The following is an 11,748-nucleotide window of genomic DNA, read 5'->3' as shown; positions in this document are numbered from 1 at the left end:
CAGTTAGTTCCGCATTTCATAAAATGGACAAGTGCCACAGGATCGCACAGTGACATAGTGCATAGTGGAGTGGAGTGGGCTAACATTTATGTTAATTTGAGTTTTTATATACTAACATTTTTGAATAATATAATGTTATTTATGTTAGTTTTTAAAGAATATATATCTATGGGAAAATGCAGCCTGAGAATAAATGTATTTTGATTTGATAAAATGTTGATAATTTTAGCATCATACTGTACCTATGTTTAAGATTGTGAAGGCCTTAGAAAAAATCTAACGATAGCCGTGACTGCACCTTCATTCAGACTTACTGGCCGACTACACCTAATTTAATCAGTTCAATTAAACAATTAATTATTATTAAAAATATAACATAAAAACAAATAAGAGAATAAAAATAAAATGTGCTGTTTAATAATGTGCCAAAATGGCTGTTTTTAATTATATTTTTTTGGCAACATTTTCGGTTTTAATGTTATCGATATGCAGAAGTGATGATCAGTCGACGGAAGAATTAGTACCAATGGGTAAGTTTTTATAAATTTGTTTTATTTATTTAACAGCTTATTATGTACAGAGTAATAGAGAAGAAAAATAGAGGTAGAACAATCAAGTTTATTTAAAAAAATGCTTTTCCGGCTTTCCCGCTGTGGGAGAGTAAGAATAAAAGAGATGTAAGTAGACACTGTGAAATAAAAAGAAGTATCGGGTTGCCCACGTAAACTGAGGAGGTCACATTTGGCGTCATCTTGTAATGGGTAGTCAGAAGCCATAAAGTCTTACAACTAATTTTATCAAAGGTTACGGTGCTGCGAGGCTAACTGGGTTATGTATGTTAGACAGGCAGTCGCTCCATGTAAAGTACCTACTGCGACTCAGCAGTTGTCAAACTGCAATAAAGTTAGGAAAATTATGGCAATAGCGGGACCCACCCATTTAACGTGCCTTCTGAAACACGGAGTAAATCATCATGACAAGATGTCAATCGACCACGCCAAGCGTTGCTTAACTCTATGACTACTCGACTACTTACCCGTGCATCGGAGAGCACGTAAATGTCGGTCCTGGGGCCCGATTCTCCTAATTTTACTTAAGCGCCATACGATTCACGTTCGACTCGATTCGACTGATATCCAATCCCGACTCGATTACGATTGAAGCGTATGTGGCATTCCGCTATTTTTTCTTTGAAATAAACGTTTTTATCCTTTTCTGTCATTCAATAATGAATCGTTTTGTCTGCAAATGATTTACGATTGCAAAATGATTGTACAGCAAACTACCGTATAGACCAAAATCACCAAAATAGCAGACCAATCGCACACCAATCAAATGTCAATCGAATACGATTGGTCTTTTATTAGTAGCAGAATGCCCGATATGGTTAAAACTGCTATTGCGATCATATTGCGATTCGTTTTCTATTCGATTTTGACATTATTAACTTAGGAGAATCGGGCCCCTGGCCTGATCTCTCGCCGGTCGTGTCGGATTGTCGTCCCATCGGGCTATGAGAGTGAAGGAATACCTAGTGAGCGCACCTGTGTTTGCTCAAATGCTTGTGCACTATAATATGTCCTGCGCAGTTGGCTAATCTCCTTACATGAGAACAGTCGCCGTTGCCGATAATTGGCTAGGAGGACATCATCATCACTTAATCATGAGCTCCTCCGAGACTTTTTTAATCATTTAATATAATTTCAGACTTAGAATTAGCTGAAGACATATGTAACATACCAATTGATGAAGGGATTTGTGAATCTGAGAGCGTCAGCGACAGCAACGGTGACACTGCAGTTTAGTAAGTACCTAAATCTCTACTAATTTGCATTTGCATTTTTATTTGCATACAAAATTCTCAGGGTGCTGAAAGAATCCGGATAAAATACAGTATATGGCACTCCCAAATGCATAGTTTTTTGTTGATAAAATCTGAGAGAGTTTAAAAGAAAGTAAGAAGTTTGTGAAAGAGTTTTAAAATCGGTTCAGTAGATAATGACTTTACCCTTTCGTTTGAGTTTTCCTGGGATCAGATAATCCCGCTGTGGGTGCAGCGTGAGGAAGTGTATGTATGACTCTCACTGACTACAACCCACCATGTTCCTTCTTATGCCCTCTATGTACCAGGGCCGCGGTAACTCGCGCAAACAATCCCGTAACCCCGGCAGGGTGTTGCCCACTAGGTCTTGCTGACTTTCTTTGAGGAGTACCCCTTACCCCTTACCTACAACGTCATCAACACACAGATATTACTTCTTTAAAATATTACCTGCTATAGGCTGTGTCTACCCTCCTGTTTCCATCGTTTGTTTTTAATACTTACCCTATATTTTCTTCCACAGTTTCGGCTACAATGTAAACACGACGAATTGCGAAATGTTTATCTACGAAGGTTGCGGTGGCAACGGTAACAGGTTCGACTCCAGTGCCGCGTGCTGGCGAGCTTGCTATACACCATTTAGATATTTCTTAGCCAGAGTGACCAACTTTATAAAGTATAGATATAATGATTCGATTGATTGGACAGCCGAATAATTTGAGTAGCAATAGCAACTGTTACCTAAAAATATTGTAAGATCCAGTTGCACCCTTTTTTTTAACGACGTCAGAAATCATCAAATGAGCCCTATCGCTGTGGGTTAGCAGCGGTGAGGAAGTGTCAGACTCTTACTGACTAAAAACCGTCGTGTTCCGTCGTAGGCCTTTTATGTACCAGGGCCGCGGTAACTCTTTCAAACAATCCCGCAGCCCTGTACCTTATAACTATAACCAGCTATATAGTTGGCGCCCATCGGTCAAATCCGATTCGACATCATCATCATCGGTCGATTTGACAACTGAAAATGGTTCGGTTATCGTTATAGTTAAGTGGTTTAAGTGACCGTTAATCTTATATATTAATTAATTGATTAATGTTATTTGTATTTTTCATTAAATGTTTACAAAATATGCTCTGAAATAAATTAAGGAGAATATTAAATAATTGTTAAAGAAACTACTTTTGTATACCTAGGTACTTGTTATTTTGCGTTACTTCGGGTGACCTGATGACTTGATTATTATTAAAAATATAAATGTAAATAAATATATTTTTTTACTGGTACACATGATATAATATCTGCTTTATATTGTTACTTTTGAATGAATGTGCATAATATGTTTAGTATAATTTCATGACATGATACAGGATTACACATAAAAATAATATGAAAGAAAAATAAGAATTTTAGACATTCAATTTTTTTTTATAACTTGAAACGAAGATGGAGAAGAAGTGAATGAAAGAAGAATAATAAGAAATTAATTATGGCGTTTTCATATAGGTATATCATTTGGAGGACTCCTTTAAATGTGTCACTGTGCATTTTTTGTGTTGTTGTAAAGTTTTCTGAGCCTCGAAGCCGACATGATGCGACTCCCGTTCACTGAAAAAAAAAAACAAGGAAATAAAATAGGTACAGTATTTCAATTGGCTAGGAATTTAAGTAAATAAGAACTTTTACAAGTTTTTTTTTATTTGAAAAATTAACTCATTTTAGAATTAGGTAAATGTATGTTAGTTAAAAATCTATGTAAATAGTTAAATACAATAACAATAGGTACCTTATTTAATCGAACTTTTATTTTAAGCAGCATTTGTGAAAAACGTTATTTAAATACTTATTAATAACCTACCTGTGAATAAATGAAAAAATTGATGTAAAAAAAAATCTTTAAAAACAAGCTTTTATTTAAATGCACTAAAAAGAAAATAATAAACTTTTACTGTCAACTTATAACGATATTTCAAATTTAACATATTTGACACAATTTATACCTACATTTTAAAAGCTTGTCGCGAGATTTAAGTACTCGTATTTACTTTCTTAGTAAAATCGCGACAAGCTTTTAAAACATTTGTTGTGACTTTTAAAACAGTTGAGGGCAAGTGCCTTAAAATTGAGTTGTAAAATTCCCCCCGAACACACGTAGTTACATACATACATACATACATTGCAAGTTAAATAAAAGCTTGTAAAATTTTTATTTCCTACATAGGTAGATCTATCACCATAATATTAAGTATCTCATCACAATCGGTTTATAGATTCTATTTACAATATTTTATTTAAGAAAGGCAAAATGACTTACCCATGTTTGCAAATAAGATATAGAAAAACGCCCCCCATACTAATAAAATTAATATGCGTTTCATTTTGTTTCAATAGACACGTGTGATTAACACAAGTAATAATATACTTAATGCAGCTTTACATTGCATTGCATTGATTATAAATATTGCGATAAAAATGCATTTTGCAGATGCAAGTGGAATTTAAAACCGTTTGTGAAATATTATACTTCTGGTTTTATAGAAAAGATAGACTGTGATTTGAACCTGTCTCTGATTGTTTTTTTTTATTTAAACCTTTATCCACATATAATAAATTAGCTTCCGCCAGCGGCTTCGCCCGCGTGGTGTGGAGATAAAAAGTAGCCTATGTGTTAATCCAGGGTATCACCTGTCTACATACCAAATTTCAATCAAATCGGTCCAGCCGTTTTTGCGTGATTGAATAACAAACATACATCCATACATTCTCACAAACTTTCACATCTATACATATAATAAATCTGTAAAAAAACTGTGTCTGTACATTGAATATATTTAAAAAATAATAATTGGGTGGGGTTTAGAAACAGTAATGGAGCACGAATCCAAAAAAAAATTCTGTCTGTATGTCTGTATGTCTGTATGTCTGTTTGTTTGTACACGCTAATCTTCGGAACTACTGAACGGATTTCAATGATTTCTCCCCGTCATCAGCCTCAGATATCCTGCGGTGCTTATATCTCATTATTATTGTCGTTATTATCTCAAGAGCCTTTGTCCCAATTATGTTAGAGTCGACTTCCAGTCACGATGCAACTGAGTACCAGTGTTTTACAAGGAGCGACTGCCTATCTGAGCTCCACAACCCAGTTACCCGCTCAACCCAATACCCCTTGGTAAAACTGGTCAGACTTACTGGCATCTGACTACCCATAACGACTGCCAAGAATGTTCAATGACAGCCGGAACCTACAGTTTATACGTAGAAACTACATACGAACTTAGAAAAGTTGCATTGGCAGGTACTTGCCAGACCTGGAATCAAAGACGTACGCTCATACTTGAGAGATTGGTTCTCTACCCACTAAACCACCACGACTTACACTAAGTCATCACGACTTTGTTATCTCAGTAACATTTAATGTTTTTTAACGTATTAATAAGTGTAATATTTTTGCCACACACAACTTAAATGCGGACTAATTAGAATCACTACTTTTATTCCTATGGTCACATCTTTTTCAGTTCTCAGCGTTTAGTTTAGTCTGCTGTGCTTTTGCCGTTGAAGTACAAAAATTAAATATATGGAACGTTTCTAATGGCTATGCGTATTCCGTTGTTTTCAAGTCAACGGGCCCTTAAAATTCAATATCAGACGGTTCAGATCTTTGATTTTGCTGACCCCGTAGTCGCTGGCATAAGGGACTTTATCCGCGTACGAAGTCGCGGGCAGAAGCTAGTTTATAATATAAGTAGGATATGATGACATAGTGTACAAGCATTTGCGCAGACACAGGTGCACTCACTATTCCTTTACTCTCATAGCCTGATGGGATGGCAATCCGACACGACCGGAGAGAGATCAGGCGGAGGACCTCCAATGCACGGGTGTAGGTATCAATCACCAACTTCCAGGCTCCGGGTTTCTTTGTGAAAGTCTTCTAAAACCCACAAAGCGATTTCGGCCCGACTCGGAAATCGAACCCGAGACCTCGTGCTCCGCAGCCGCACTTGCGATGGAAGCCGACCCCATCATAGTTGGGAAAAGGCTAGGCAACGACTGCTGGGCTGCGGCCTCATTTCATACAGATACCTAAGGAGTGAGCGTTAATCAACACGCTTGCTCAAGGTGTATTGGCAATTTCAGACTTTCAAGTCCAGGTTTCCTCAAGATGATCAGGTACCGGATGTAAATAAAAAACAGTATTTCTATCTTGTTTTATTTTAAGATATGAAAATATATCGTTATAAACTTATCGAATGTGAGTTTTTGATAATGTATGGATGTATTTTTATTATTCTTTCACGCAAAAACGGCTGGACCTAATTAGTTGAAATTTTATATATAGGTAGGTGATTCCATGGTTTAACATACAGGCTTTTTATCCCGGTCAACACACCATGCGGGCGAAAGCTAATATAAAGATAAAGACTAATAATATCGATCACTACAAAAGAGGAGTTTGTTGCGCTACTTCTTCTTCCCAGCAAAAACACATAGGAAGTGGTGAAGGGTGGGCGTTTTGGGAGTTGTCTTTTGTAAATTTCTGACGTTCGAAAAGTGCTGTTTTGCAGCCAAGTTTGAATGCCGTGCTGACGTGAAAAATAATTAATGTGATAAACTGATATGATGATGATGAAAGTATGAATCGCTTGTGACTCCGTGCTCTAATAAGTATTAATCCGGGTACGGTTTAAGTGATAAAGTTTCATCATCCTTTTTGATGACATTAAATCCTGCCCGTTCACTGTAAAAAAAATAATATACTTAAGTAAAAACCCTACTAATGTTATAAATGCGAAAGTAACTCTGTCTGTCCGTCTGTTACGCTTTCACATCTAAACCATTGAACTGATTTTAATAAAATTTGGTACAGAAATAGACCTTGAGAAAGAACATGAACATACACATTTGAAGAATTCTCTTGGAAACGCGATATAACCGAATTCTACGCGGGCGAAGCCGCGAGCGGAAACTAGTAGGCTATATCCTACTAATATTATAAACGCGAAAGTTTGTATGTATGGATGTATGGATGTTTGTTACTCTTTCACGCAAAAACTACTGAATGGATTTTAATGAAACTTTACAATAATATAGCTTATACATCAGAATAACACATAGGCTTCAATTTGTAAACATATTGTTCGAAATACTAAACCTGCGCAGACGAAGTCGCGGGCACCAGCTAGTTTTATATATGAGAAGAAGTTTCCCCGGGACGTGGGTGAAACCGTGGGAAGAAGCTGGTCTGATAAAATGTAATGTATTTAGCCTGATTGATATAGTGGTGAAGGGTGAGTGATATGGTCCTTTGTTGTATGGGAGCCCCCCAAAAGATTTACTTTATTCAAGTATTTGTTGTTATAGCGGCAACAAAAATACTGTGAAAATTTCAGCTCTCTAACTATCACGGTTCATGAGATACAGCCTGTTGACAGACTGACTGACGGACAGAGGAGCGAAAACAATAGGGTCCCGTTTTATCCTTAGGGCACGGAACCCTAAAAAAGTACTTAACTATCGAATATTTTTTTGATAAAAGATTCACTTACCCATATTGATGAATAAAATGTATAACAATACTGCCCAGGCCGATAATATTATTATGCGTTTCATTTTGTATTGCGAGACGACTGCTCTACTTGATAACTGAATAATAATAGACTGTGTCTGTGAAGTAAGTAATTAATAACGAAGCTCATATCATTAATTAAGTAATAAATAATATAGATATGCAGGGAGTTTCAAAGAAAAAGCAGACCTTAGGGTTACCTACTATTATTTTGACCTCTTCACATAATTAAGTACCGAAAACTATTACCTATTGAGCTTCTATTTATTCGATGTTATAACAAAACAGCTAAAATCTAAATCATATTATAAATCAGAAACTTGGCAATAATAGGTAGGTAATAATAATCTATGCCGACGACTTGCAGCTTCATCGACACACCAAGGCCATTGACTTGACTTATACGCTTGACAAAATTAATGCAGATTTGAAAGTGGTGAAGAATTGGTCTGACAGGTTTGGGGTGGAGGTTAACCCTACTAAGTGTCAAGCTATTATCATTGGGGGCTCGAGAGCTATGAGCAGGGTTGATGGTCTTGGCTTACCACCTTTAGTTTTTAATGGTATCCTCATTCCGTACAGCTGCACTGTGAAAAATCTTGGCCTACACATTGACTCTACGCTAAATTGGCAATCACAGGTTGCAGCTGTCAGTCAGAAAGTTACTTGCACGCTACGGTTCCTCTATCGCTTGAAAAATTTTCTCCCGTTCAAGGTTAAGGAGACGCTTATGCAAACCTTAATCTTTCCAATAATCGACTATGGTGATGTTTGCTACTACGACCTGAATGCAGATCTGCTCAATAAACTGGACCGGCTTCTCAACAATTGCATTCGATTCGTTTTTAATCTCCGCAAGTACGATCACGTGTCAGCGTATCGAGCGCAACTTAAATAGCTACCGATAAGACAACGACGTGTGATGAGGGCATTAACTACTCTTTTCTCTATTCTACATTCTCCCACTTCACCTTCTTATTTAACTCCTCACTTCCAATATATGTGTTCTCAACATTCCAAAAATCTTCGTTCTTCAAATAATCGTCTTCTGCACTGCCCTACTCACCGTTCAGACATCATTCATTCTTCCTTTTTCGTTAAATTCATTCTTCTCTGGAATGAGCTTCCTCTGGAAATCAGGATGGTTAACAGTCGATATTCCTTTAAAAAGAAACTACGCGACCACATTCACAAGAAATTGGCAGAATCGCTACCATAGCTTTTTTTCTATTCTTTTTTTATTCCTTTGTCTCTCATGGCAAATGTAATATGTATGTATGTATATATTTTATGTATTATTGTCCATATATTCTATATATATACAACATGTAACTTATATAATTAACGCACATCCTGAAATTAGTTTGTTCAGAATCGTTTACTGAATCGATTTATATCATTTTTAATATAGGTAATTTTTTATCCCAAAAATAATTAAATCTACGGAAACTATTGTCACATTAACCGATTTATTCCATTCTAATACCAAAAACTAATACCACTGGTATTTGTTTCAACTCATATTTTGTTTCTATTCCGAACGGATACCATTGTTTAAACTAATACCAAAACAAGTTCAAAGATATAAGGTACAGTCAGTAAAAATGCTTTGTATGTAAATATAAGACCTTTAATTGAAAAAAAAAAACAGATAACTCCAAAAAAAAACAAATTTTGTTAGCAAACGTCTTGTTCAATGATAAAATATCACTTAAATAATCAACTTTAATATAATTTTAGTTCCTCTCTATACCTGTATAATATTTTTTTTTTGCAAAACCATCAAACAGGAAGAATTTACTTACAATCTAAAAATTACAAAATATCTCAAAAAATTAACTCTTAATTTATATTGAAATTTATCTGACATAGTTATTATTAGATAGGTACGTAATTATTCACGTCTACCTATCTCATAATAACTATGTCAGGTAAATTTTTAACAAAAATAAATCACTTTTTATCTAACAATTGTAAAATATCACAGAAAATCAACTTTTTGTATAATCAAATCAGTCATTCATCACTTACATAGCAATGAATCAGCAATTTTTTTTGCAATGAATTCTAACCTTACCTAAACAATTGTAAAATTTCACAGAAAATCAACGTTTTGTTTAATCAAATCAGTCATTCTTCACCTATATAGCAATGAATCAGCAATTTTTTTTTGCAAAAATGTCATATATGAATAATTCACTTATAATCTAAGAATTATAAAAGGGTATGATTTAAGCTGTCACCAATTTAATTCATTTTGTGTTTCTTTAATAATAGGGTTTGACCTCAAAATAGTAGATTTGTCACCAAAATGTAGTCACCAAACAATATAAAATCAATTCCACAATAAATTACCGAAAATCATGGAGATATGGGGTCAAGTACCAAATAAATGGTTTTGAATGTATTATAATAGGTTTGTCCTAATAGTATTTAAGCAAACTAATTTAAAGAGATCACCAATAACGACGGGGCACTCGAATGCCGGCCGGCCAGCGGGACACTTTCTCGCGGGCTTTTATGGTTTTTTTTTTATTTTTATCGCGCGACGAACCGCGGGCGATACCAATATTTGACTTTTTCAAAGAGAAGTGAAAACAAAAGCGAGACCCGTCATGGCAGGAAAAATTAAAAATAAAGAAATGAGGAAACGACCAAGAAGTCTGAACACACTTAATAAATAAAAATCACTGTCACTGTGATACCAATACGCCACCGCCACCGCACGGAAATGTACTGAGGAATTTATGTAGATAAAAGGAGATGGCCAAAAAAAAACCCAGAGTCGACAGAAACTTCATATGTATGGTTGGATTCAGTATAATGTGTAGATTACAAAAAGTATTTCATATCATCTAAAAACCATGGGGTTCTCTTTTTACAAGGTTTTTTCGATGAAGATTTTAGTACTAAATAAATAATAGTTAAAAAAAAAACTAAAAAACACGCTTTTTATAGAAAACCGAACTAAAAATTATTATTAATAAATTATTATTAATAAATTAATAAATAAATTATTATTAATAATTTAAATTAAGAAAATAGTGTTAAAAATTGCAATGAATATAAATTTATAATAGTGTGAATAAAAAAAAATATTTAAAAAAAAGCGTGGGGTGCATCGTGTCAATAGTTATAAATATTTTATTGACAGATATGAGTAGAGTGATTATCATTTCGAGAATAGGTATCTTAAAAAGCACCCCACGCTTTTTTTTAAATAAAATATTTTTTTTTTATTCACACTATTATTAATTTATATTCATTGAAATTTTTAACACTATTTTCTTAATTTAAATTCATTAAAATTTATTTTCTGTTTTTTAGTTCGGTTTTCTATAAAAAGCGTGTTTTTTAGTTTTTTTTTTTAACTATTATTTATTTTCTACTTTTTAGTTTGGTTTTTTATAAAAGCGTAATTTTTTAATTTTTTTAAACTATTATTTGTTTTGTAGAATTAAAATTGTCTTTAGTATACAAAAAATTTTCAATATTAGAGAAAACGGCTAAAGTATACATATATAAATAAATTATTTATTGGAAATAAAAATTAACAACGAGTCCTGCCTTATCGACTGTAGAGAAAAATTATAGAAAATTTTAATTGATTTTCTTACCTTATCGACTATATATGAAAATTATATAAATTAACAAAAATCATATTTTGCAAATTGAAAAACTTTTTTTCAAAAAAATTAAACCGACTTCCAAAAACACTAAAAAGTTTTTTATTTACAGCTTTTCAGTGATACGAATAGTTGTCACTATCCATATAAGTCGAAAGTTCTCATCGATACAAAGAATATAAGCCCAAATACGAGGTATTTTACATATTCAGTTGTCGAGTTCCCTCGACCTTCTCTGGTCTCCATCATCAGATCAGCTCCAAACCTTCACTGTTGCAAAGGTCTCGTCAATATAAATAATATAAGCCCAAACACGAGGTAGTTTACATATTCAGTTATCGAGTTCCCTCGACCCTCTCTGGTCTCCATCATCAGGTCAGCTCCAAACCTTCACTGTTGAATAGTGCTTTCAGGCATACACCTGAGTGTCAAGTTTTTACCCTACGTATGCCTACAACTTTCGAAGTTTGCCCTCGATTTCTCAGGGTTTCCATCATCAGATCCGTGACCTGATGACTATGGGACCAACCGGCAGCTATTCCGCGTCGAACAAAAAAAGAATCACGTAAATCGGTCTATAAACCTCGGAGTAATCGATGTAAATACATAGAAAAAAAAACACCGGCCGAATTGAGAACCTCCTCCTTTTTGGGAAGTCGGTTAAAAATGGAATAATTTTATCAAATTAGTGTATTGTCATCGGTCCTCAATAAATCTACAAAGTTTGAAC

General features: G+C 34.5%; 1 protein-coding gene and 2 long non-coding RNA genes across 3 annotated transcripts; 1 reads left to right on the top strand and 2 right to left on the bottom strand.

Moving 5' to 3' along the window:
- Positions 1-430: 430 nt before the first annotated feature.
- LOC124643224 (kunitz-type serine protease inhibitor conotoxin Cal9.1a-like) lies at positions 431-2,538 on the top strand. Its single transcript, XM_047182102.1, has 3 exons — positions 431-530; positions 1,708-1,804; positions 2,346-2,538. Exons 1-3 carry the CDS (start codon positions 431-433, stop codon positions 2,536-2,538), a joined length of 390 nt encoding a protein of 129 aa, XP_047038058.1.
- A 542-nt stretch (positions 2,539-3,080) lies between these two features.
- LOC124643407 lies at positions 3,081-4,335 on the bottom strand. Its single transcript, XR_006985936.1, has 2 exons — positions 4,135-4,335; positions 3,081-3,428 (listed from the first exon to the last, which is right to left on the bottom strand). It is a non-coding gene; the product is annotated as an uncharacterized LOC124643407 (long non-coding RNA).
- A 1,687-nt stretch (positions 4,336-6,022) lies between these two features.
- Positions 6,023-7,494, bottom strand: LOC124643408. The gene is made up of 2 exons (XR_006985937.1): positions 7,373-7,494; positions 6,023-6,564 (listed from the first exon to the last, which is right to left on the bottom strand). It is a non-coding gene; the product is annotated as an uncharacterized LOC124643408 (long non-coding RNA).
- Between the last annotated feature and the right edge of the window lie 4,254 nt (positions 7,495-11,748).

This window comes from Helicoverpa zea, chromosome 27 (genome assembly GCF_022581195.2).
Source record: "Helicoverpa zea isolate HzStark_Cry1AcR chromosome 27, ilHelZeax1.1, whole genome shotgun sequence".
NCBI classification, from domain to species: Eukaryota; Metazoa; Arthropoda; class Insecta; order Lepidoptera; family Noctuidae; genus Helicoverpa; species Helicoverpa zea.
Note: the sequence above shows the minus strand (reverse complement) of the source record. Positions and strands in the feature narration are given on the sequence as shown.

Excerpts from the sequence above, each read along its gene's own strand:
- LOC124643224 (XM_047182102.1), top strand. The coding sequence starts at position 431 with ATGGCTGTTTTTAATTATATTTTTTTGGCAACATTTTCGGTTTTAATG. Across the intron at positions 531-1,707 it reads GGAAGAATTAGTACCAATGG|ACTTAGAATTAGCTGAAGAC; the intron begins GTAAGTTTTTAT and ends ATATAATTTCAG. Across the intron at positions 1,805-2,345 it reads AACGGTGACACTGCAGTTTA|TTTCGGCTACAATGTAAACA; the intron begins GTAAGTACCTAA and ends TTTCTTCCACAG.